Source organism: Pteropus medius, unplaced genomic scaffold, assembly GCF_902729225.1.
Source record: "Pteropus medius unplaced genomic scaffold, Ma_sr-lr_union100, whole genome shotgun sequence".
In the NCBI taxonomy this organism is placed as follows: domain Eukaryota; kingdom Metazoa; phylum Chordata; class Mammalia; order Chiroptera; family Pteropodidae; genus Pteropus; species Pteropus medius.
This window is the reverse complement of record NW_024342466.1, coordinates 1,260,896-1,286,438: the sequence shown is the minus strand read 5'-3', so window position 1 is coordinate 1,286,438 and position 25,543 is coordinate 1,260,896. Positions and strand designations below refer to the sequence as shown.

At 52.7% G+C, this 25,543-nt stretch overlaps 1 protein-coding gene across 9 annotated transcripts in view; it reads right to left on the bottom strand.

The window, feature by feature from the left end:
• Positions 1-25,543, bottom strand: part of LOC120600635 (arf-GAP with GTPase, ANK repeat and PH domain-containing protein 1) — a 317,727-nt gene that overhangs the window by 226,543 nt on the left and 65,641 nt on the right. For 8 of the 9 annotated variants that reach the window (XR_005652247.1, XM_039860060.1, XM_039860076.1 and 5 more), the window contains exons 6-8: positions 20,348-20,475; positions 18,919-19,074; positions 12,443-12,535 (exon numbers count right to left, since the gene is read on the bottom strand). Coding sequence is in view for 8 of the 9 variants with exons in the window: in XM_039860060.1 (XP_039715994.1) it covers positions 12,443-12,535; positions 18,919-19,074; positions 20,348-20,475 (377 nt within the window). In the remaining variant the exon portion in view is untranslated. The remainder of the gene's footprint in view (positions 1-12,442; positions 12,536-18,918; positions 19,075-20,347; positions 20,476-25,543) is intronic. The other variant, XM_039860086.1, reaches the window with a different exon arrangement.

The following is a 25,543-nucleotide window of genomic DNA, read 5'->3' as shown; positions in this document are numbered from 1 at the left end:
CTCGGCAGTGGGTAAGGTGACGAACATGGGTTTTGGGGAATTGGAAGACTTGGGTTTGAATCTCGTCTTTGCCTCTTACTGGCTTTACGAATTCACGCAATCAGAGCCCGAGCTTCCTGTCTCTAAAATGGAAAATATGATGTCACGAAGCCACCCGGGGCTGCCGAGGGACGCACAGAACAGGTTCTTCACCTTACGAACCCCATCTTCTCAAATGTAATGGTTCCTATTTATTCTCTTCCTCATTTGGTAACCAGGATTTCACTTAGGGAAAAAAAGTCCGGTTACAATACAATCAAAATTATCTTCAAACATTATTAGTTATTTCTACTTTTCATGAAGTCCAAGGAAGAAGAAAATGCCCGCGACCTCGACGTTAATGGTGGAAAGAGGGTCAGAGTAAAAAAAGGAGGGTCCCGCCTTAAATATAGCACATGATAAACGACACGTGACCCTGAGCCAAGTCACGAACCTTCCTGGGACTCAGTTTCTCTATATGGAAAGTGAGGGTCCCTTCTGGCTTTAAAAACAGCATGTTTTGTGCCAGGGCCCTGTGACTCCATAATGGACACAGGAGAGTACCTGCTTATTTGGGGAAAAATGAGAAGATCACAGGGAAAAATAAGTCTCATCGTTCATGTACAGAATTACAACATGCCAATATTCCGTAAGTATATACACGTATTCATTCTTCATTCTTCTCTGAGATAGATTACTTAGAAAATATAAACTTCTGAGTAGTAAAATTTTAATTTTCGTGCACAAAAAAAAAAAAAAAGATCTCAAGACTAACCCAACAGCATTTTCGGCGCAGGCAGGGCCCTCCGAACCTTTCCTGCTGACACGCCGTAGGGTATACCCGTGCCACGGTGGCACTCAAAGCCCATCCGCTGTTTGACAAACATGCTGACGCGCTTTCAAATGAAAGACATCGATAGCTATTAACTGTTCCTAGGGTTTGTTGAGAAAATACCGTGTGCCCACCCTCCCAGGCCCACGGCTTCTGGTCACCCTTGAGTTTGCGAACTGCCACCCATTCTCTCCAGATCTACCGCCCCGGGCCCACCCGCACTGCCGACACTCAGCCGCCCCTCACCCCAGCGCCTCCAGCGCCTCCCCAGAGAGGTCCAGCAAGTTTCAGAACTGTCCCCACCTGTCCCTTCCCTCCAACAGAGAGAGGCTGAACAAGCGTGTGCCTGTTTTCAGAAGAGAAATCAATGAAGACTGGGAAAAAAAAAATAACACTGAAATACTGTGAGTTGTCGTTTCTCTTGGGCTAGGAAATATTTTTGAGTTGCACATGATGCTGTATCAAAAGGCCGGGAAGTGCTTAAATGCGCTACTTTACGTAAAGCAGCAGCTCTTGAAATTCCCTTGATCAGAAGTGGCATTTCATGGTATTTAAATTTCCAATGCACTCAGTATAAATGGAGGAAAAATGAGCTTCGCTCTGCGCACACTCACGCACAGACGCGCGTGCGTGCACACAGCGCCCAGGCGCCTCATTCAAGACTACGCACATCTGTCCAATGGAAACTGTCTTCACTTTAAGAAACCTACATGATATTGAATACAATGTATATCATTAAAAACGTTCTTATGTAATATACAGCACAGAGTCAAAGCATCTGCCCCAGATACTCATCAGCATCTTCACGGAAGGGAAAAACGACAAATTCCGATGGAGAAACACAGCAGACGCCACCCCAAGCAAATGACCAAGGTTCACGTCCAATAAGACGACGGTGTGGATATCATGTGCCCCCTGCCGAGGGCTCCGAGAGGGACACAATGCTTCCGGGGTGTTCCTGCCCAAGACGCATAACCTCAGTCTAGTCAAGAGGCAACATCAGATGATGCGGATTGAGAGGCACCGAACAGGTCTTCAACGGTGTCAAGGCCAGGAAGGTATGGAGACCATGGCACCGTCTCAGAGTGGAGGTGACCGAGCCGATAAAGCACCTGAACGCCAGCAGGGGACCTGGGCTGCACCCCCAGGCGGAAGCGGGGTGGGGTCTGCAGATGCGTTTCCGAGCTGCACCACCGTCCACCCCCTGGTTTGGTCACTGCACCACGCTTACGGCTGCTAGCATCAGGGGACGCCGGGGGAGGGTATATGGGAACTGCAAATCCTCTTCAAGCTTAGAATCATTTGACAACAACAATTAGAAATTTTAAAGCTCCCCATTAACCCACCCTGGTTCGCTCGCTCGCATTCCTATTCATCCGATTTTAAACCAAACGAACACATATTTTCATGCTCTAATGATGATAAACACTGTTTTGTGCTTTCATTTATTATTCTATAAACCCTTTTCACACCTCTAGAAGGCTTCCAAGTGGCCATTTTAGTGGATGTCTGCCCTAGGACTATTTGGCAGTCGCTAATTTAACTCCTTGCTTGTTGGACATTTGTAGTTCTGGGGTTTTATTATGACAAATAACTCTGCTATGAACTTCTTTGTACACTTAAGGCTTTTCCTTTATCTCTTAAAGAATCATTCCCTTGGGATAAATTTCTAGGAGAGAGATCATTGGGACAAAGTGCATAAAAGTTTTTGTCTTTCATGTGCCGCTGCGTGTCCTCCGAGAGGGCTGGGCCAGCCTTTAGTGACACCACAATGCCCTTCTAAACTGTTTTCTCCTAATTTTAGTTAAGAGTAGGATTTTATCATCTCTTGTTAATTATAAACCTAAGTATAAAATCGCTTCTTCGCATTGTTTTAAATTTCCAGTACTTTAAGTATGAACAAAGGAAGGCCAGATATGCGTCCACGTGTATTTGCTTCTTCTGATTCTTATTTCCAATCTCGTCTATCTTACTCATGTGCCCACTCGTGTGTTTACCTGGTATATTCACACTTTTCTACAGAATTAATTTTTATGCATATTAACAACGTTTTTTTTTTTACAGGACTTCTTGACGATAAACTTTTTTTTTTTAGTGATAATTACATGAAAACTGTGGCTGATATGGATTAAATAAAAAAAATGGGGTAAAAATGGGCAATTATGAAAACAGTCCAGGGTTACTAAAATCTGAGGGTTTGACATACATAATTCTTATAAATAAAATTACACAGTGAAAACATTTGTGTAGATGACATTTCTTCTGCATGAATATTGAAAAATAGCAGAGAAGTTTTAGAAGAAACCAGTTTTCTGAAATGGTTTCGGTGACTGGCAGGTTTCATTCTTTGATGATTAAAAGATCTCTGTGTTTCATCTAGAGTACCTTACGCAGTACAGGAAACAGAGGTCAATTTAGAGGATGTTGAATTAAAAAATGTTCTTTATCTTAAAATATAACTTAATATAGAGGGCAACCTCTCAAATACATGTGTGTGTCATATTCTTATGTTGTCATGCGCGTCAGGTGTATCCGCATTGCGCGGCGTACGGGGTTGTACTGCGTCCAGGACCAGGCGTATTCAGGCGAGGCAGGTCATGCGTGCGTGATCCAGGCATTGCCCCAGGCATTGCGTTACGTCAGGCAGGCCGCGTCCGCCGCTGCGTCAGGCATGTCATTCCAGGCTCCGGTATAGTCTGGTGGCGGTCCACGTGCGCGGCGGTCTGCGATCAGGTTCAGGCGTCAGGTCATGCGGTCCAGGCAAGGCATCCCATTAATGTAACGCAGGCGTTTGTGTGGTCCAGGTTTACATGCGTCGGTGTGCGTATTCAGGGCATGATCACGGCTGCGTCATAATAAATACGTCGGTGCGCGCCTGCGTCCACGTGCGGCTGCACAGGTGCGCGTGCGCTGGTCTAGGCATTTAGGGAAAAGGTGGCACAGGCATGCGGCGGCCCAGGGGCAGGTAGGTGGTCTTAGGACAGGTTCCAGGTGCAGGCCAATTTGTCAGCTCCAGGGCAGGCCTACTGCAACGAGTATGTGGCACAGGATTCAGGCAGGTCGAAAGGACAAGCAAATATGCAGGCTTAGCAACATAGATCAGGCAAAGGTCATGGTCAGGTGTGTTGTTTATGCAGCATGTATTGTGTGCTGTACAGGTAGTTGTGTGTGGTTTTAGTATGTGTTGTGGTTGTGTGTGCTAGGTTTGTGTTATGTGTGTTGTTTGTGTGGCATGTGTTGTGCATTGTGTGTGTGTGTTGTGTGTGTTCTTAGTGTCGCATGTGTTTGTGCATGTGTGTGTTTGTGTATTGTGTATATGGTGTGTGTGGTGTGTATGGTGTGTGTGGTGTGTATGTTATGTGATGTGTGTGTATGTAAAACAAGCACAAAGTTTGTTTTGGGAAAAGGGAAAACACTTGACACTGTCGCCCGCCTTCCCAACCCACCCTGTAGGCCCCGCGGGAGCGGAGCCACCTGAGCAGGCACTGTTCGGAGGCACGTGGGCAAGGAGTCGTGTGGAGGACGCTCACGGCCACACGTCAGGGGAGATGGCAGCAGGAGCCCGAGCCCCGATGACGCGTCAGGCAGGGAGGAGGCGGAGGACACCCCATCTCCTCGGGGACGGGGTAAGCTTTCCAGGAACAGAAGGCATTTGACGTGGGCTCTTCAGACGGGCGGATTGTGATAAGCACAGAATAAAGGGACCCGTGCCATCCGACGTCGGAAGCTGTACCTGTGCAACGGAGGCAGCAGCCCCAAGGGACCCTGAGTACCCAGGTAGGGTGGGCACTGCTCGTGAGCCAGCCCTGGCTGCACGGTCAGCCCCTGGGCCCGCGGGCCTGTCGGTGACCCTGACACGGGCGATCGTGAGGACCAGGGCCAAGTGCCAGACGGCACACGTGGTCAAGGACAGTGCCACACACACACCGCGTGGTGCCGGGACGCCAGGCGGAGAGCATACCCCTCCCTCGACTTCGGTCTGCCTTAGAAAAGACGGTCGTCGTACGCACAGGAACAAACGAGACGGGGAAGACCGTTCCAGGAGCACGTTCTAGGGTCTCCAGGACTTGAACCCCAGCTCCGCCCCTAGGTAGCACCTCCGCCTTGGCCGAACGACTTAACCTCCCCAGGCGTCGGACTCCCCACCTGCGGCTGGCCTAAGTGGTGTCACAGGTTGGCAGAGAAGTAAATGAAGTCGTCTTACTAAGCTGACGTGACCGTTTAAGGTAATCTGCCCACAGGAAAGGATCCAAGGAAGCCGCCGGGGCTGAGGACTGGCCTTCGCTTTTCTTTGACCGGGAGTAAAGTGTCCTGACACCGCACGAGGGGGAGGGGCTGCTGCAGAGAACGACGCGCTCCAGCCACGGTCTGGTGGGGCGTAGGAGGGTTGGAGCTGAAACCCTGAAATCGGACAGTTTCGAGTACTGTACGCTTCCTACCCAACGCACGAAGCCTCGCAATGCAGGTTCTTCCGATTCTCAGACACATCGATGAGAAGAAAGCGGCCTTACCTAGTAACACCAGAGAGGCCTATGGCAGAAGGCGTGCAGATGGAAAGTCACAGGTGGCCTCTGGGGTCACAGACCTGAACTGTCCCCATTCTACTATTCTTCGCCAGCTGTGTGTTCTGGGCTGAACTGTGTCCTCCCAAAGTTTGTATATTTAAGCTCTAACCCCCAAAGTGACTGTATTTGGAGACAGGGCCCTTAAAGAGGTAATTAGGGTCCAATGAGGTCATGTGGGTGGGGCCCTAATCCAGTTTGACTGGCGGCCTTACAAGAACAGCAGACACCGGGAGTGAACGCAGAGGACAGGCCATGTGAGGACACAAGAGGCAGCCGTCTGTGAGCCAGGAAGTGAGGCCCCCCAGGAACCAACCCCGACGTCAGCTCCGCCTCGAACCTCCAGCCTCCAAAACCGAGCAAAGAAACAAATTCTGTTTAAGCCACCCCAGCGTGTGGTACTATGGCCGCCCTAGCAGACTGACACACTGTGTGATGCTGGGCAGGTCACCTCCCTGAGCCTTTCTTTGCTCACCTGTGAAATGGGAACCAGCAGAGGTCCTATTTCACAGTGCGAGCGGATGCCACCCAGAGCTGGAGCACAGCCTCGGGCGCTGCGCTAGGCCATAAACGCTGGCAGGTCATACCCGCCACTGTCACAGACCCCGAGAGAGGGAAGAAACACTCTGCCGAGGAAGGGGACAGGCGACAGTCGCTCAGGAAGGAAAAAGCTGTGCTGGCCACCCCTCAGGGACACTGCCTCGGGCACCGCCCCCTGGGCCTGGAGCCCTGGGCCTCACACCGCTGCCTCGTGCAAACAGGTATGGCCGTCTCCCCACGGCCGATGGGATCGCCGCCCCTAACACTCGTCCGAAGGGCAGCCACAGCCCTTGGCACCTGCGCACAGCCGCCTTTCCAGATGCCCCTCCTCACACCCTCCTTCTCGCTGCTGTGCTCCCTCTGCCCCTTCCAGCCTCTGGTGACGGCCCACTCATAGCTCAGAGGCCAGCGGGATTGCCCCGCATCTCCCTCTCCCTCTCCCGGGCCCTCACCCAGTCAGCTCAGCAGAATCAACGTCCCTGAGCTCCTGGGGAGGGCCCTTTAACCACACCCCACTGCCACCCTCACCCACCAGCACTGGAGGCTGCAGGCTGGGGTCTTCATGGCTCATCTGAGCCCGGCCCGGGTTGTACCGCCCCCAGCAGAGGGTCCAGGGCACGTATACACAGGATGAGCATGCGACTACTATGGACTGAGTCTGATAGGAAATTATGCCCACACCCAATGTCTTATTCAAGACAAACTAATTGTGGCGACGCGTGCCAACGTTAGCGCTGAGAAACGTCCCTCCTGTGTACGTGGACTTTGTATTTCTGAGCTCACGGGGAATTGTTTCGTGATCATGGCTGAACTCTGGAAGAACATTCTGCCGAAATGCATCACTTAGTTGGACATTGTCCCAGCTCCTGGATCACGGATACTCAGGACACAGTGAGTCTTCAGCTGAACTTCCGCTCCTGGAAATAAAGCTAGCAAACGCTTGGGCATATGTTACTTTGTATCATCTTCACTCAGCCGTCACGTTTCAATGTTTCAAATTATTTCACAGCTTTATATTTAAATGATGGATTTTATACTTTGTTTCATGCAGTCTCCGTAAGCATTTTGTATAAACCATGTGGCCATGGCCTACAGCGCCACAAGGGTCGGGGGTGGCGGAGGGCGTGTGGGCTATCCGGTCAGAGACGGATGACTGTAAATTCCTACGTAGCATCCAGATGTTCTGAATTGTTTTGCTGATGACAGATATCTGAGGAGTCAAATTAAAAGCATGTGATGCACCCACCTGACCCGTTAAATTAACAATCGTAATGGGCTGAGTCTGGTGTGCACCGTGCAGCAGGCCGGACACGATACTCTCGGGGAGCTGTGCACCCAAGCGAGGTAAATGGGCCCTCAGGGCCCCGGGGTCTGCGTCTGCCAATTACCTGCTCCTGGGCAACTAACCGGGCACCCGATGCCCGGCAGAGCTGATCTGCCATGTGGGTGAACAGTGCGCTCCCAGGGCGCCTTCTGCTCACCTTGACTCCTCTGTGGTCGCGCGTGCCACCGTGCGGACGCGTCTGCAGACGTGGCGCGGGGGGCGTAGCGACCGCAGAGGCCACTCTTCCCGCGGCTTTCTCCTCGGATCCCTGCAAAGTTTGTTTGGTCTTCGGGTTTGTTTCCTCCGTGACGGAGACGTTGAAGCGAGTGTCACTAGGTGGCCTTTATTCTGCCAACGCCACACCGTCCACGGCCTCATGCCCGTCCCCGACGAGGCGGGTGGGCGGCTGTGCGCAGCTGGCCACGGGGGTTAACACAGAGGTCCCTCCTACTTAACTGACACCTGAGAATCAAAAACGCGGCCGCTTCAGGACGGTCCACAGGCCCGATGGCAATGGGCTACCGGACGGCTCCACACCAGCTGGCTCCTCCTGACGGCTGGGGAAGGGCTTTCTGGTGGCTTCAGGTGGCTACTGAAAAACTGCTACTCGCACTGGCTAACCATCTGCTCTAGAGGTGGCCATGTCATCTGAGTTCAAGGTCAAAATTCAGATGTGAAAAAAGTCTCACCAAGACACTTGGTGCTTTTGGTGTATCAGGGAGCATCACAAGGTAAGGTCCGCAGCAGGAACTCGTGGGTCCAAGTTCCCAGAAGGTGTGCCCTGGCGTGACTCGGCAGAGCAAGAACCAAACGGGGTGGGTGACCCCCGAGTGGCCGTCGCAGCTGCCATCACAGCTCACGTCTCCCTGCACCCACCTCTTTGCCTGAATTTCTTCAATGTCAGTGGAGACTTGTTTCTCAGTCATCGACCAGGTGATGAAGTAAATACGTTCTGAAGGCCGTCAGCGGATGCAGTGTCGTGCCCACAAGTCTCTGAAAGCTGAGTCCTGCCAGCACCTAAACCCTTAAAAAACAAACCACCAGGCAAGGGGCGCACTAGCCACAACCGAGAGACGGGCCTGTGGGGGCCCTTCGGAGGGGGTCTGCGCTGACGGGGATGGGTCTTTGCTGCAGCCTGATTTGCAAGATGCCCTTGGACCCTTCCTGAATCTACGATTCCTAAGTGACCCTGGGCATCCCACCTCTGACGGCCCAACTGAAGTGGGGGAGGGGAAGACTGGCTGGATAAAGACCGCCACTGTCTGGGGTAGTGAGGGGCAGACTTGAACAGCAGAAGCATACTAAGGCTAAGACAGTATTTCTTCTTTTTAAATCTCAGTTTCACTCTGAAATTCCTCACAACGACAACATCCTGCCTTGAAAGATCTAGTAAGTTTTCTTTTCCTTTGTTCTACCAAAAAAAAAAAAAGATGTTTTTTTCGATTGTGTCAGCGTGGCAAGACACACTGCTCAAGATTTTGGAACTTCAAACACGCTCGCGTGTATGTGGCTGAGTGCGAGGCGAGGGCACTCGGTCTGTTCTTGCTGAGTGAGGGGCCAGCAGGGCCAGGAGAGCCTGCGGGGGAGGGGCGGGGCCGGGGCCGGGGCCGGGGAGGAGGCCGAGGCCGAGGCTCTGCACCGTAATAGAGAGATTAAAAAACTCGGAAGGGAAAGAAAGGCAGGAGAGCACACAGCTGCCGTCCCCCAAACAGACCTCCCATCTGCCACCCACGATTTGCATGTCACCTTCTCCGGGCTCATTTGTACTTCATTAACTGCCATTGACTTAACAAGATTTATGCAAATGACACCATAGGAGCTCCCTAACTCCCACTGCAATCAAGTGATTATGTATGTACAACTCTCCACAGCAATGAAAAATTAATACGTGACAAGCCCACTCGCCGCTGAGCCGGGCCCCTGGCTTTTTATTTTTCTGGCTTTGCTTTTTAATTTTTATTCGAATAGACCTTATCTTATCAGTAACAAAAGAAGAAACAGAACCGGCTGGACCCAATCGCCTCCACGGCCCCCACGGGGAGGGGGGCCCAGGTCCTCGAGAAACGAAGTTACGTTGCAGGAAATCAGTCATATTCTTGCTAAGTCTTTAACCGGGAAAAAGGGAAAGAGGTGAGAAGCCTCCATCTCGACGAGGAACGAGGGGTAAAGTGGGAGACACGGCCGGCGTGATCACCGGAACACGCGTGGTCTGTACAAACACACGTCGGGTGGCAGAGCGTGAAGAGGCCTCGCCCGTGCCCCGCACCATCCGTTCCAAGATCCATGTGAGCAGGGGACAAAGGGACTCTGCGGTGACCCCAAGTACTGCCCAGGCCCCCAAACCATCACCCTGCCAGTCCCTCGAAGGTCGCCGAGGGCCCGGGAAGTGGGGTGCGGGGGGCCCCAGCACACAGACCAGGTCTTGACCACGGGGTGAGCAACAAGGCAAAGTGCCCTGCGGCTGGTGCCGAGGACAGGAACGTGTGGGGCAAACAGAATCCTGGTGGGTGAAAGGCCCCCGCCCCACGAGGGCACACGCGCGGGTCTGTTTTCCCTGGAGAGACGTGTCGCTGCAGGCACAGCCTTACCAGTTCCCTCCCCAGAGCTGAAGGCATTTTCGTCTGAGGCCAGGGCCACGAGGTTGAAACACACGACTTCGCTCTCTAAGCTTTCGCAAGGCCGCCTGCCAAGGCGGGGGAGGGCACGGCACGGGGCCCGAATCCCGGCCGCACGGCCCCCGAGGCTGCCCGGGCTGGAACGCGTGCCCCACCTGGGTTTAACCTAAAATGAGGAAAACGCAGCTACCCCAGCGTGGCGATGCCGGGGCTCAGCGGCACGCGACGTGGAAAGCGCTGAACAAATCCTAAGCGCTCGTTTCACTGTTCGTTTAGTCAACACACAGGTGTGTCGCGTGTCCCCAACGAGGGCAGGCACTGCTCATCCGGCTCCCTCCTGCAAGCCTCTCAGTCCACAGTTGACGTCGCCGCATGGGGAGGGGTGAGAATCTGGACCATCTCTAAGGATCTCGGTTCGTTTATAAACGTGGCACACGTGCGTGTGAGATCACTCTATCTGTGCCACCCCCAGAAAGAGCTGACAAAGGTGCCCCGCGTGTGACTAATCCGAAAACTCAGATTTGCTGGAATTTAAAAATTCCTCGCGGGTTCCCCACATCCCAGGGCGTCAAGGGACGCAGACATCGTGCAGCCCCATTTCACAGCTGCGGACTCTCAGGCCTGGAACATCCTGGCTCAGGGCACGATGACCCGCCAGGTATGGAAGGCGCTAGCCTGTGGTCACGCGCGTGCAGGGACGGCCATGAGGGACAAGGACCTGGTGAGCCTCCTGCGCCTGGATTCACCAGGAAATCAGACCCTGATTTAGATCTTGATGAGACGATTCTGGGCTTTCACCACTGAGAGGCTTCCGAGGGCCGGATAACAATGCTCATGTCGCGCGTGAGGGACGGATGGACGGACGGACGGACGGACGGACGCACGCACGCACGCACGCACGCACGCACGCACGCACGCCGGGAACCTAGGCTGCAGAGCGAGCCCCTTCTGCAGACGAGCAGGGCACAAGCTGGGTGGAGGCTCCGATCACACTGGAGCCTGCCCATCGAGCACCCCAACTCTCATCGACACTGGACGTGAATTAAGGAAACCGTCTGGTATTAAGTTCTAATATTTCCGAAAGAAAATGTCGCAGGACCAATTTTTTAAATGAGAGGGAGAGAGTAAAATGGTTTTTATAATTCTAGTGGAAACGGCATCAATGGCATAGAAATCACACATTAAAATTACCTTATGTAGAGAATCGGGTTTATAAATAATTGCACAAAGAAAGAATAAGCAACTATGTGCTGCACTCTCCAGTAAAGAAATTGTAAAATTGAAGATGTCACCCACCAACGAAGAGGACAGAAGATTTTTCTTAACGGTGCCCCAGGCTAGTCCACAGCTGGCGCCCAGTACCTCGACCGGTCCTGAAAGGGACCCTGTGGACTCTCTGCTCTGTCCTCGCTCGCCGCCTTCTCTAACCTACCTGACTACCCCCCACACCACCCCCAACACCACACTGGCTGGGGCTCCAGCTCCCGCTGCATCCCTGTGGTTTCGGTGGATGCAACTGTCCTATGGAAAGACTCTAGCCCTGTTTAAGGGTGGCCAGTGCCAGCACACGTTCCTACGAGATGCGCTGAACCATCTAAGTACCCGCAGAGGACGGCAAAGAGTGACCACGCAGAGGGACACGTCGGCCACTTCGGTGCCCGTAGAGGCAGCGCTATTATCCTGCCTGCAGGTTGGTTTTTTTTCCCTGTCTCGAGCAGAATGCAATCTGCATCGACCGGCCTCCTTTAACAAACTAAAAGGTGACATTTCCAGAAGCCACCGTGCCGGGCTGAACTCCTCATTTTTATTTTCCTTGGAAATGCAACGGCGAAAGATGTCCCGCGAATTCTCGTCTCGCTTGCGACATAAAGCGAATGGCTATCTGGTTTCTGGGCCGTTCCAGGCTAGCAACCTCGGCCAAAACAAATGCTCGGGATCCAGTCCTGTCGCGTAATGAGGAAGTTTAATTAAGGCCCCGCATTACAGCTGTAAATGTTCCTTTATATAATAAGGTCTAAATGAAACTGAACCTAATCAAAGTTACAATTCCTTCATTAGCAAATTACAAACAAGAGCGCCCAGCTGACACACCGGCTATGATTATCACAACTAATTGCCTCGTTGTTACAAACTAGCCTGAAACAGTGTTCAGATGTCCGCCTGCGAGAGCAAATTAGGGCCACATCGGGCCATTCCTGTGATCACAAGGGGCTCTTGTGCGAAACCTGATTTACCCCGCCGACTGGTGGCCGGCGGCCCAATCAAAGCCGAGCCACAAAGGCAGCCTTTGAAGCCAGCGCAGCCTCGAAACACACTCCATATGCAGGCGGGCAGACTGCACTTCATTAGATCTGTTGTCACATTTCCCTCTTCTTATTCTAATGATCCTATTTTAATACACACAGGAACCTCTTCTAATTGATGTCAAGTGAGTGACTTCGACATTCATCAACAGAGCACATCAAACGGCCCTGGCACGGGGGCCGGCGTCACGGCGCGGGGAGCCGAGGTGTGTCCCCAGCTCGAGGCCAGGGGACGGCAGCGTGCGTACCTGTTTAATGGGGATGGCTCGGCCGCTGCCGATGCTGTCCGCCCGGCCCTCCAGGCCTTTCTTCTCTTTGTCTGGGTCGCTCCCTTTCCGAGACTGCAAAACGAAAACAAAGTTAGCATCGGGTAAGGGCTGCGGTTCACAGCTGGCAGAAGGGAGGCCCTCAGCGGCACGGCTTCTGCAAACGGGTGCCTGGAAGCCGTGGGGAACGTCTGCGTGGACGCGCACGCGCGCACGCGCAGCCCGGGAGCAGACTGCGGAGCTGCTCGTCCCCACGGACCCGTCATCTTACGGAGGGTTCTCTAAACTTTTCCCCCTACTTTTCCACCGCAAAATTACCTTTTGATTCTTTTTTAAAAGAGTCCAAAATTCAATTACTAGAAACCAATGAACCATTTAGGAGAGTAACGCCCAAGAGGAAAACACATCCTCGGTCTGCGGCGAATCCAGCAAGGAGCGGAGGGATCATTTAGAAAACCTACGACATAAGTGTATATATTTAATTAACGTCTGAAGGATTCCAGAAATTCTATTGACGACTCAGCTGCGCGACCGAATGGCACACCCTCGAGTCGTAGCGAGGCGCTGCTACTGCTTCTTCGGATCGCTTCTGGATGGCTAGGGAGTAGCAGAGTCGGGGTCAGACTAAGACTATTTTTTGTGCAATACCACACAAAAAATAACAAACGGGGGGCGGAAAAAAAACAGTTGAGAATATCATTTTTGACAAAACCTCAGGACCTGGCTCTGCTCTGCCAAGCTCCAGAGACAGTTTTCCTGGCCGTGCTGCTGACGTTACAGGAAGTGGCGGTGGCCGGCCCGGGGAGGCCACCTCCGAAAGCCACGGAGCCCTGGGGACAGTGGAGGGACACCGCGGCTACGTCTCCATCTCTCGACGGCATGAGGAAGTGAGGGCACAATGATTTTCTGACAGATTTATTTTATTATGAGAGAAAGATCTGAGTCTCGTCCTCCTTAATAACTGCGCTGACAAGTGACAACTTCACTCCATTACTTTTCAATGGGAACATTACTCACGCAATATTGAAAATGGAGAAACATTTTCATGTGCTTTTCAAATCTGAGATGATATATGAAACGAGCAGACGGCGTGGTGTCCAGGGCTGCCGCGAAAAGCTCATGAAATCCAGCTTCAAAGGGTGTGAGACGCAGCAGCGGATTTTATTTTTCAGTATGAAAAGAGGCAATATCCTGGGACGCCGAGGAGAAAAGTTCCCATGGCCTAAACTCAGAGGCAGCACTTCGATGGGCCCGCGGGCTCCTGAGAAGCGTGCTTCCTCGGTAATTCTAAGAGCTGGTGTTCACTGAACCCCTATGTGCTGGGCACTGGGGGCTTTTTTGCTTCAGGATGGTACAGACGTGGAAGAAGGTAACAGGAAATAAAACAAGCAGCAAACAGAAAGTGGCAGAAGAATATAAAACTTAAGGTTCCTCCCCGTGGGCTTGTAGGGAAATGGAGATACTTATCAATCCCTTGTCGTGAATTTTAGCTAGGGGTTAGGGACCGCTTCCCTCTAATTAGTTCTATAATTAATAATGTGTAGTAAGAGCTACGTAATAACCCTAAATTCTTTTCCCACATGTCAATTCATGGGAAAGCTGGAACTCGAGGTTCCTATTTGTAATGTAAGATTCAAAGCTCACGGTGATAACATTTAAAAAACTTTTTAATCAATGGAGAATCACTGAAGGTATCTTTGAAATTTTATGAATTCTAAATTTCTAAATTTGGAAATCCATCTTCATTATTCTCTATTAACCAGCATAATTAACAAAGCAAACATAAAAAAAAAAATTAACATCTTCCTCAAGGCGGCACATCTGTCCCCACAGCCACTCAGCAGCATTTCCAGATTCTAGGAGAAGCAAGACCATGAGGAATCTAACTCGATGTCTGATCGCACACTCGACATGAATGAGATTGAAACGCTGCCAGACTCACACCTGACAACTCTAGCATTTGGTCAGAGTCCTAAACCCGAAATTCTGAGAGAGCAGTAACAAGGTGTGAGGCAAAAGGGTTTGCTCTATCTTACTCAGTCCTACGATCACGTCCCTACAACGGGCTGCAGGATCTACCCATCCAACTGAAATCCAACTACTAAACCAAAGCGAAGCCTTCAGACGGAAGACACTGCAGCGCATACACATCCCCAGGAAGGTCTCTGATTTTTCTGCCGACTCTGAGCCGATGTCGGCGAGAGCACACCCTCGTGTCACTGCTGAAACGGCCCTGTGACATCACCGGATACAAAGCAGCTCGCGGCAGCGGCTGCAGGTGTCAGGGGTGACAAGGCGATGTGCCCCGCCTGACACGCAGACCGAGAAACCGGACAAGAGCGTGTCGCACCCGTCGTGAGAGGTTGGCAGCGAGCCGAGCAGTGGCTGCTCGGACTCCACAAACACCGAACGCGGGGAGGGAAGGTTCGGCTGGTCTCGCTGGCACCTCCTCCTTCACAAAAATGTTTAACTTTCTCCCATGTGGTGACAGAAAGCACCGAAGGAGACCCTCTCCCCTGCCTGCTCCACGGACAAGCAGCATCGCTGCCAGGAGCCCTCGCGATGGAATGGAAGCCTGATTTTCCCCTCGTGACCAGGGAGCAGGTCAGAGGCTGCTGTGGGACCCACGCTCCCCTCCTCTGCAAAAGACAAACACCACGCGAACCGTCCTCTCCACGCTATCCGTGTCGATGCTTTGTTTTCTCAGCAAGGCTCTCTGAGCTGGGGAGCGTGTCCCTTCACAATCTCTGGTCACAGGGTAGGCTCGGCTCTGTTTAACGGTGTCGGCGTAACACGGTGCGCTGTTAAAAATACCGTGCAAAGGACACTTGACGAGAGGAGAAGCAGAGCAGTGTACGACGACGGACACGCGCAGAGTCAGTTTAAAATGTGGGTAAGAGAAACGCCAGATCGGAGGCGGCGCTCGTGACCTGGGCAGCCACAGCCGGACAGGAGGCGGCGCCTCCGACCTATGTTTATTGCTGGCAGCAGTGGCAACGAAATGCTCGCATTCGATGAGCTGCACGGTGACTGTGCACATCTGCTTTTCATCTCTGAATGTCTGAATACGCTTTCCTAAAAAAGCATCTCAAACACAGGGAAATGACGGCTACTAAACGAATCGTCCTAAGAACCCAAATTACAAAACCGGTTGAATGGACATAGCCTTTTAACATTTCCTTTCTCGAGACAATGATTTTTGTCAAAGAAATAAGCAAAATGAGATGTCATTTACTTTTTGATGACTAAAGTATAATTCCCACCACAAACGTAACACATAATTTGCTACTACAGGAGAGATTTTAAGTTTGCACTGTTTTTGCAAAAAAGGCATGTGATTTTACCCTTGTTTAAAAATGTGTCCACGTGCAAACAGAAACATCTGGGGCTGTAAAACATCCCTGTAAATGTACATTACGGGTCTACTTTATAGAATTTATAAGTGTGGTATTTGGAAAATGATGTGTGTGCTACTTAATTAACTCTGGCCCCCGCACGACGATCTAATAAATAAGGTGGGCAGCGTCCCGCATCTGGGTCTCATACTCCCCGTCTGCATGGGTTTTTATTCATGAATATTGTCCAGCACGTGGCACATCTGTCCTCCTGCACGCTTTTACATAAACACACTTTTTTTTTTTTTTTGCCAATTTAAGCCCACAATTACAAACCATCGCCAGGTACGAAGCGTCTGTGAAATTTTACGTATTTAAGAATAGCTGCAAACTGGTAACAGTGAGAGCTCAGCCTCTTAATTGCAACGATTTTGAAATTAATTTGCCGTCTTGTCATTGCCGTTCCTTGGCTGACACTGACATCTAGTGGCGCTGATATTCCCAAGACTTTCAGCTTAAAAGTACCCACGCATCCCCCGTCACCCTCATCCCTGTCACCCTCATCCCGTTCAGCGTCAGACCCAGCAGTGACCACAACACAGGTCCTTCCTGGGGTTTGAGCTGTCTTTTCCTTAAACCCGCGTGGCACCTTCCAGGACCCGAAATTTCTGTTCCCACTAATAACAGTTATGCAGCTGGATTTAATTTCCACGAGGGTTAACTCTCAAACTGCTCTCCAGCACTTAAAGAGGACAGACATTGATGACACACGGCTTCACCGGCACCGTGTGTAACGGCAGACACGGCAGTCACGGCATGATTCACGGTGACTCTCAGTCACCATAAGGGTGGGTTTTTACCGGCTCCAGTAGCTGGCGCACCGGCCAGGGCAGCTGGCATCCTCCAGGGTGCTGGTGCGGGAAGAGACCACTTCTCTCCATTCTTCCCCGAGCACGGAGAGCCCCCCTTTCTCTCCAGGCCACCCCTCCTGAATGTGGGTTGACTCTGGCAATAACCACTCCTGACAAACGCCAAGCACGAGCAGCCTCTGCAGACAGCACAGGCTCAGGACTTATTTACCGAGTTATCATTTTGATTCTTTCTGCCTTCGAGCCTCCTCCTTCGTCAGCTACCTCACGGGCAGGATGGGGGACACTGCTTCTTGTCACATCTTAACACCAGGGCGGCCCTAAACGTGGAGTGGGGACACGCAGGAGCCCTTCTTATAAAAACCCCGCTTTAAAAGATCCTTTCTGGCTTCTCGTCTTTCTTTAGAACAGAAGCCAAAGCCAGTGACCAGTACATGCGGCTCTTGGATGATGTCCTGCCCCTGGGTGTCCCCTCCTGCCACCGTGCCCTAACGGAAGTGGCAAAGATGCAGAAGACTCTGGTGTACGGTCAGAGCCCTCACTCCTGCTTGCACGCTGCCCCCTCCCCCCGCCCCGCAATCCTTGGAAACTGGTTTCTCAAGTCTACTGAGTCACGAGCGAGGCGCAGCCTGGTCGTGAGGTGACACCTTCTCAGCCCAAAGTCCCTGACCCGGAGCACAGAAATGCAGCAGGTCTCGGAAAGGGCTGGGCAGTGCTGTTTAGGTGACGGCCATGATTCGCGGTGTGTCTGAAGAAAGTTCACAGTAAAACCCCCTGTTCACATGCAAATTTAAGCGCGTCAGACATTGGCCTGTTCCTTTCCCGCCTAAATGCTCGGCTGGGCGTTTCGCCTAGCTTCTGGCAGCTGATCTTCTGTTTGGCGCCGTTGCTGAAATCACTGGTGACGCCGGGGCGGGGCGGGGAAATAGATGCCACAAAAGACGAGGCCCCTCCAGGGAATCGTCCCGCGGCCGCCGCAGCAACAGCCGCGTCTGGCTCAGAAAGGTCAAGTCACTCGCCCAAGGCCGCCCAGCCGCTGGCCGCGGAGGCCGCGCTCTGAGCCTGTCTGGTTCTCGCTGTCCCTCCCGTGGCACCGGGCACACAGCCAAGGAAAGGGGAGAGCTGCGAGGAGGCAGCGTGTGCCACGGACCTCGGCGGTGCTGACCGTCCCGTGCGGCGGGGCAGGGGTGGGTCTCCGGCCCCCGGTGGCCACCTCAAGGTCGCCGTCCCCAGGTAAGGGCGACAGGGCAGAGACCCCCAGCCAGCCCTGTGGAGTCCTCCTTTAGTTTAAAACTAGACCTACACAGACCTTTGACCTGTCTGCGTCCCAGTCGGCGGTGATCAACTGCAAGTGAGGTCGACTTGTTTAAACACGGGGCACGGCTGACCTTGGAGCTGGTCGGCCTCGCTGGAGGCCACCTGTGCACTGTGGGGTGTTCACCGGCGCCCCTGGCTGCCGCTGTGCCTGGCCACCTGTGTTACCCTACCCACTCCCTCCCCCCAGCTGTGACAACACGAAATTTCTCCAGAAATTTCCAAATGTGCTCTGGGGAGCAAAACCACTGTTTTTTAAAAGTCTATGTGGGTGACCTAGTCCTGGGAGAGAAAATGTCCTCAGCCAAGCAGCTCCGGCCCCACAGCACTGGGCTCGACCGCACGGCCTTCCACGGGTGACCGGTAACGTCCACTGTGTGTGTGGAAGGGACAGGCAGGCAGCACTCCTGGGTCCCCAGAAGCTTAGGGGTTCTCTGCCCACAGCCGCCCGGGGAGCTTCTGAAATGACACGTGCCTGGGCCCCGCGCACCTGTTCCCCGCTCACAGCCCGCGCGCCGAGAGTCCATCCAGCGCTCAGATGCGCCGCGGACGACTGTGCAGGGACGCCGGCCGTCAGCGGTGCTGGCGGGCCCTCGGCTGGGGAAAGGGCGGTGACCGAGGGCTGACACGCCCGGGCACCTGGGCAGCTCTGTCATCTCCTCGCACCCAATGCGACAGGACGATAAACAGGCATCTTTAGATGGACCCCTCACTTTTCATTGTGGACGCACGGATCAGAACGCCCTGCACACTGAGAAATCCCCGTTTTACTCAACATCCAAATCTCTGCATCTCCTGACTTTCTGACGTCCGCAGAAATGGATCCCGTTCTCATTAATTTCGCTTGGATTCTACAAGCGGCACGGAGCCACCTGGTGGCCGGACGGGCACCGACCGCACCTCGCTGGCGTCAGCCGGGCGCCCGGGGGCGGACACTCACGGTGAAGAGGTTGGAGCGCCGCTTGGACTGCTTCCGCACGGGCGTCGGGGTGCTGGCGGGGGGCGGCACGTCGATGCGCAGCTCCTTCTGGCTGGTGCTCGGGGTCGACGGCACGGACGAGGAGTAGTCGCTCAAGCTGCCGCCTCCGTTGCTCGTCTGCAACGATGGCAAAGCGGGGTTTCGTTAGGGACGCGCTGCGGGGAGCTAACGCCCCCAGCGAGGCGGGGTCATCGCCGGCTTCCAGCTACGCCCATCATCTCACTCTGCGACACCCCGATCCTCTCCGTCCTTCCGCCCAAGGAAAGTGACTTAGGAGAGACGCGTCTCCCACATCTAATTTTTCAAAATTTTGAGAGTTAAAACATCAGTTTACTGTTTGCCCTGAAAAGGAAGGAGTGGGCTGAACTATGAGGCTTCTGAGTTCTTCTTGACTTCTTGATGTAGTAAAGGACACGGCTTTGCCCAGCAGAACCACAGCTCGCATTCTGAAAATGACGCCTCGAGAACGTGAATGCTTTCGCAAGATAACTCCAGGATTCACGGAAAACTGCAGACGCCCACGGGGGACGCGTGAGCATTCCTGGCCGTGCCTGGCGGGCCCTGGTGTCAGCGACTGCTGCTGACTGACTGCCCGAGCGGTCGGAAGGTACAGCGCCAAGCCTCGCTGCACCCTTAAAAACGGCGCCAACACACAGGGCGTGCGGCCAGCGTTAACGCGACAGCCAGGTGCCGTGCCGGAGGAGAGAATGAGCATCACGAGGATCTTTTTATGAACTACGTAAGCGTCTAACTGACGTACTGCGTACTTGAAACTAATGATAATTTTTTTTTTTTTAAAAAGTGCCAACGTAACGCCTGCCCAAGAAATGTCCATCTAAAGCACGAGCATGGGGGAAATAAGCCAACCGTTTCCTTAATGAGTTTTTGGTTAGGTTCTTCAAAGTGACAATTATTTTGTTTGCTTCCAAGTAAATAATTTAGCAAGACGCTGCTACAAAAAGCGAGTGTGCACAGGGCCTGAGGGACATGGTAATTGTAACTGAGGGCTGCTACCAAATTTAAGCACACAGTGAGATTCGCCACTGAGATCTACGCACGACTGTCCACCTGCAAGCAGACGAGAACGCGGACCGACGCCAGGTAATTTAAGTCAATGGCAAAGCCGGCGGTGTGCCCCCCGCCCGAGCCAGCATGCCTCATCACGCAGGCAGCATGAAGACGGAAAACATTAAAGAATGATTCCCATAAAAACCACTTGGCCACAGCAGTTGCTGAAGGAGATGCTAAGTCAATTACCAACATGCTGTTACTTCCGAAGTTGACGAGAAAAAGACCCACATTAGAACCGGCTGGGAGCGCTCTTCGGGCAGGCAGGTCCTCCTCGGCTCGGACGTGTCTTTCGGGCTGGTACCCGGGGCGCCCAACGTACCTGGCTTATGTGCACGGCCGACACCTGTGCGGAGCACACGGACGAGTGGCTCGGGGAGTTCGGGAGTGACTTGCAGGGTCCGATGGACAGCTGCTGCTTCTTCCTCGTGGCAACCACCTTCTGGGCAACTGGTGGGTGGGGAGACAAAAGAACCGATGTGAGGCTGGTTCCTGAGTGTGGAGAACGGGCGGGGACCGCCACTGTCCCTGTCATTCGCCGCCCCTGCAGGGACGGAATTCCTGACTTTTAGCTGGGCACGTGGCTACCGGAACGGATGCGACAGTTCCTGAGTCCCCTGCTCCCCCATCCACCTGCACCCCAGCCCAGCATGGCCACGCAGGCAAGCTCTGGCAACGGCGTGACAGCGGGGGGCTGAGGGGGGCACGCGGCAGTGTCTAGGAACCTCCCTCGTGAGAGCTGCCCTTGGCCCATTTCTTCCTTATGCCTTCATCCTTCTCGCTGCTTAAAATACACACGCGTGTTGGCTGTACCCCTGCAGCCGCCTTGGGGCTGGAAGCCATGCCGGGGGGGACACCACCCAGGAGGACCAGCCTCCAGCTCGACAGCCCTGCACAGAATGCAAAACAGAAAATACACACCTGTCTTTGTTTAAGTTATTCTAATAATATGATGTTTTTCCAGTTACTTGCAGCAAAAATAATCCTAAGACAGGGTAATTTAACCAAACAAACCCCTTTGGAAATCAAACTTTTTTTTTTTGGCAGAGCCTAAAGAATTATTCTTAACTTTACAAGCTACTGCAGAGAATTATATTCAAAGACGTGTAATTATATCAAAAACTTATTTTTTAATTTAAATATACTTCTACACACATCGGAAGTTTATCTTAATCAATACAAATCTAAATTCAACCAGCCATAACTCCTCTTGGCAAATGGGCTCGCTGATAAAGCATACTGGATTTAATTGGAAAGGAACTCAACGATTAGAAAGAAAGCTCGTCCTACACCAACAGGTGCCACTACAGGAGAATAATGAGAGCTTTTATTTGAATACGTGTGTGTCTTTGGGGACTAGCGGTAATTAAGCTCAATGATATTCGATTCTTGTCTTTGCCCAGAGAGCTGCTATCTTTGAAGACACCAAAGGGACACATCGCTGTCCTCAGCAATAGGTTCCAACACAGAAAGAAGGCGCGTACACAGTGTCCACAGATAATTTCTTTTCCAAATGAATACAATTTTAATAAAGAACTGGTGTGCCCACAGCTTACGGCTTTCACGTAAATGAACGACAGTATAAATATGATTAAAGGGAAATGCAGCATATAAAAAATGGCTCCCAGAGATGAAGCAGCAGCTGCATCAGCTACATCCCACCTCCAACGGGCCCCTCATCATCCTGAAAGGACGGTATCAATTAATTTATCTTCCCGTAGCGTATTGATCATAACCTTCATCAGCTAATCATGTTTAAATTACAGAGGAACATCGCGGCACTCTGTCATTTCAAAACCATCGGCGTATTGATCCAGGGTCTTTGAAGACGTATATTAGAATATTTTATAAATCATGACGTGAACTCAAAAACAAAATTTAAGCTCAGATTCCAATAACTGCAAAACGTGTGTGGTGTGGGGTCAACCGAAGTTACAAACACCAAAAGGAAGTTAACTTAAAAATCACGATTGTTTGGGTGATTGCCAATTTTTTTTTTTTGAAAAAGAGCAAAAGGGGTTTTTTGATTGCCAACTGTAACACATTTCTATCTTACCGCCAGCCTCAGAGATCCTCTTCAGTTGGATGACCAGACCGACTTTGAACTTAAAGCTCGCCGAAAAAGCACAAATGTGGGCCTCGCACGGGGCTAAGCTGTTCAGAGAGCTCTGGGGGCACGTCCTCGGTTTTCTACGCGGAGGGGAGAGTGGGGACACTTTCCAAGGCAAGTCGAACATGTGATCCCAATCATTTTACGAAACCGCTGATGCTCATGAACGTCCCGCCGGTGTTGGAGGCTAAAAAGAGCACGTTCACGAGCAAAGAGGACATTTTTCCAAGAAAGCCTCCCACTGAACAACGGACAACGCTGCACAAAGCATGAGCCCACGTGCCGAGCACTGACACTGTCCGAGTCATCGTTCTATTATTACCTGCATTACGAAGGATCGATACCGCGACGTCTACGAAAAGGCAGCGTTTTAAAAAACTTTACTAGAAACTTGCTTCACATTTGTTCTTTCCCCGTAACTTGTATGTTCGTGTGCAAACGGAAGCAAGACGATGACTCAGAAATACACCGTTCTAAACTACAGAGCTTGAGAGCCGCAGGAAAACCCACGAAGTCGGGGGACTCAGTAAAGGATAATGAAAGCATCTGAGTGAAAAACGAAGACGACGAGCAAGAAAAACGAGACGAAGCGACGGTTTTGCCAGAATGACAGCTGGCCACGGTCCCCTCCACGCTGAGGACGGAGACGGGCCGGGTCCCGACGAGCCGCTAGCTGCTAACCACTGCCGCGGCACCTGCTGTATGTCTCGGCGGCAACGGGGCTGGCATTTCTGTGCGATCCCTTTGAGCCTTTTCTAGATCGACGGTTTGGGTGTGCCGAAGCTGAATGAACCACTGCCACCTAAGACAGCGCCAGGGACCATCACGCGAGTGACCTCGCACAAGTCAGGATGAATTCACGAGAGCCCCCAGACAGGAGAGCGAGGCTGGTCCGCCTGAGGGGGTGAGCCTCTCCCCGAGAACAGATCAAAGGAAACGCAACGACGGCCGGAGAGAACGCGGTTCTCCCCTAACTATGACCATGCGCTGGGCGTGAAGCTAAAACATTTAAATGTCAGAAGATTTAGAACATGAATTATCGCCCCAGATCATACCGGCTGGCCTTTATAACCACTGAGTTTTGTCTACATTTGATCATGCAACAAATGAATACATTACGTTTTATATAAATACATGACTGGATAAAACACATAGACCGGCACTTGAGGTCACTTAAAAGAAGAGGAAACCTTTACCACTGAGATGCGATGTTTCTCAGCTTTGGTGACATATTTTCCTATAAAGCTGCCACACAGGGTATGCCTAAGTCTGCAACGGTGCCATCGGCATAATGCTGAAAATGTGTACTCTTTTCCCAGACAAGTTCATTAACCTCCTGATAGCTTGATACTCATGCTCGATGTTGTTTTAAAAGTCACTTCCTCCACAATTTTGAAATTTTATTTGGATCATAGATAACAGATACCTTTTAATTAGCTCCTTCAATTGCATCTGAAATTACCATGTATAAACTTCGAAACCAAGCGAGCGAATCGCCAGTGCCTGGGAGAGGGCTGGGAAGGGCCCTTCTTCCCCGGCGGGGAGGGGGTGGTGACTTTGAGACCATTTTTAAAGCTGGGCCCTTAAGTGTACATTCATATATGTATTTCCATTCTTCAATAAAAGAGTTTATTTGAGAACATGAGCAATGAGAAAAATGGAGTTATACACTTATTTGCTCCACGAATTTAAAATTTTCTATTGGATAGATGACAAAGGGCACTCTTTAATTAGTGGTGAAAATAATACTCTCGGCCCCCAAATAAGACCTCATTAGGTCCTGGCATAATGCCCGTTTCCTGCTACTTTTTCTCCACTCATTCGCATTAGAGCAGGAAGAGTAACGCTCCGCTCCGCCACCCCGGAGAGCCAGCCCCGCCCCGCCTGGAACGACGCCTGGAAGCACGTGGCGGGCGCCCTGCTCTCCCCTCCGCTGCGGGCATCTGACAACGGGCCAGGCGGTCCGAGCCGCCCGCCTGTAACCCACCCGCTCCCCACAGTTCCACCTCACAGGCGCGGACAGTAGGGCGGGATTCGAGCACAGTCGGGCTCTGCCATGGCCGCAGCTCTGCTGTGTGGCGACGCGGCGTCCTGTGCCCCCCCCGGCGCCCCCCAGAGGGCTCTACTGCGCAGGGGACGGGGCCATGTGTCCCCCTACTCTTGCCTTCTCCACCACCCTTCCGTTGTATTTGGGTGACTCAGAAAAGGAGCCTCGCTTGGTGCCCCCCATCCAGCAGCTGCTCCGCCAATGGCTGGTCCACATTCCACCTTCGCGAACAGCCTTCCTGGATGTGGGTAGGCTCCCCCTGAGTCCTCCCAACCCTCGCTTTCGTGAGATCCCCCCCGTTCTGAGCACTGCAGCCCAGGTCCCGCCTCCGCCCCAGGGAAGAACCTAGCGTTGCCAAGGTCACTGGTGACCGTGTGGAGGCCGTTCACATCTCACCTGACCTCTGGGCCGCACCCCACATCGCCACGGTTCCCCCCTGTCCGGACTCGCTTCCTGTTGGTTTCCGCCCCCTCCCCCGCCTCGCTGGCTCTTTAACGCAGGAGCATCCTGGCTTCTCACCTTGGCATATGTCCAGGCACTGCCCCTGGGCAATCTCTCACCTCAATGCCAACGGCTCCCCGTCTACAAAAGCAGCCTGTACCCGCCTGTGTTCTAGAAGCCTGTACCAAGTACCACTCCACACCTCTCCGTGATGTACCAGGGATGCCTCGAAGTCCGGGGACCCAGCCCGAGCCTCCCCGTCGCACTGAACCTGCTTCTCCGGGTTTCCTAAGGCTGCTGACTGCACCCCCGGGCCCCAGGCACAGACAGAGGAGACGAAACAGAGGACTGGTTCCGCCACCAGAGCTTCTCGCTGCCACGGCCTCGACCCAACACCTCGCCCTCCCACAGCTGGTTACCAAAATGGCTCACAGGGACACGCTGCAGGGCGACCTTTGTCAAGGGAAATCGTACCCGGTGTTCTGCTTCAGGGGTCCCCAATCCCCGGGCCGGTACTGGTCCATCTCCCGTTGGGACCTGGGCCGCACAGCAGGAGGTGAGCGGCGGGGCGTGACAAAGCAGCTTCACCTGTACCTGCAGCCGCTCCCCGGCACCAGCATCACCGCCTCAGCTCCACCTCAGATCCTCAGGCGTTAGGTTCTCACAGGGGACCCGGTCCCTGGTGCCACAAAGGTTGGGGACCGCTGCTCTGCCTACAGTTCTTCAACAGCGCCCGTCACCATAGTGACATCCAAACCGAAACTCCTCAGCAGAACGGGCTCCCCCGTGTTGGTGACGGGGTGTCTGCACTCCTGTACTCCCTCCCACGCAGACAGACTCCCCCGCCCACCCCCCTGCCATGGCCCGAACCCTCCTGGCCTCCCGCCAATGGGCCAGCCCCACTGAGAAGTGACTTATGC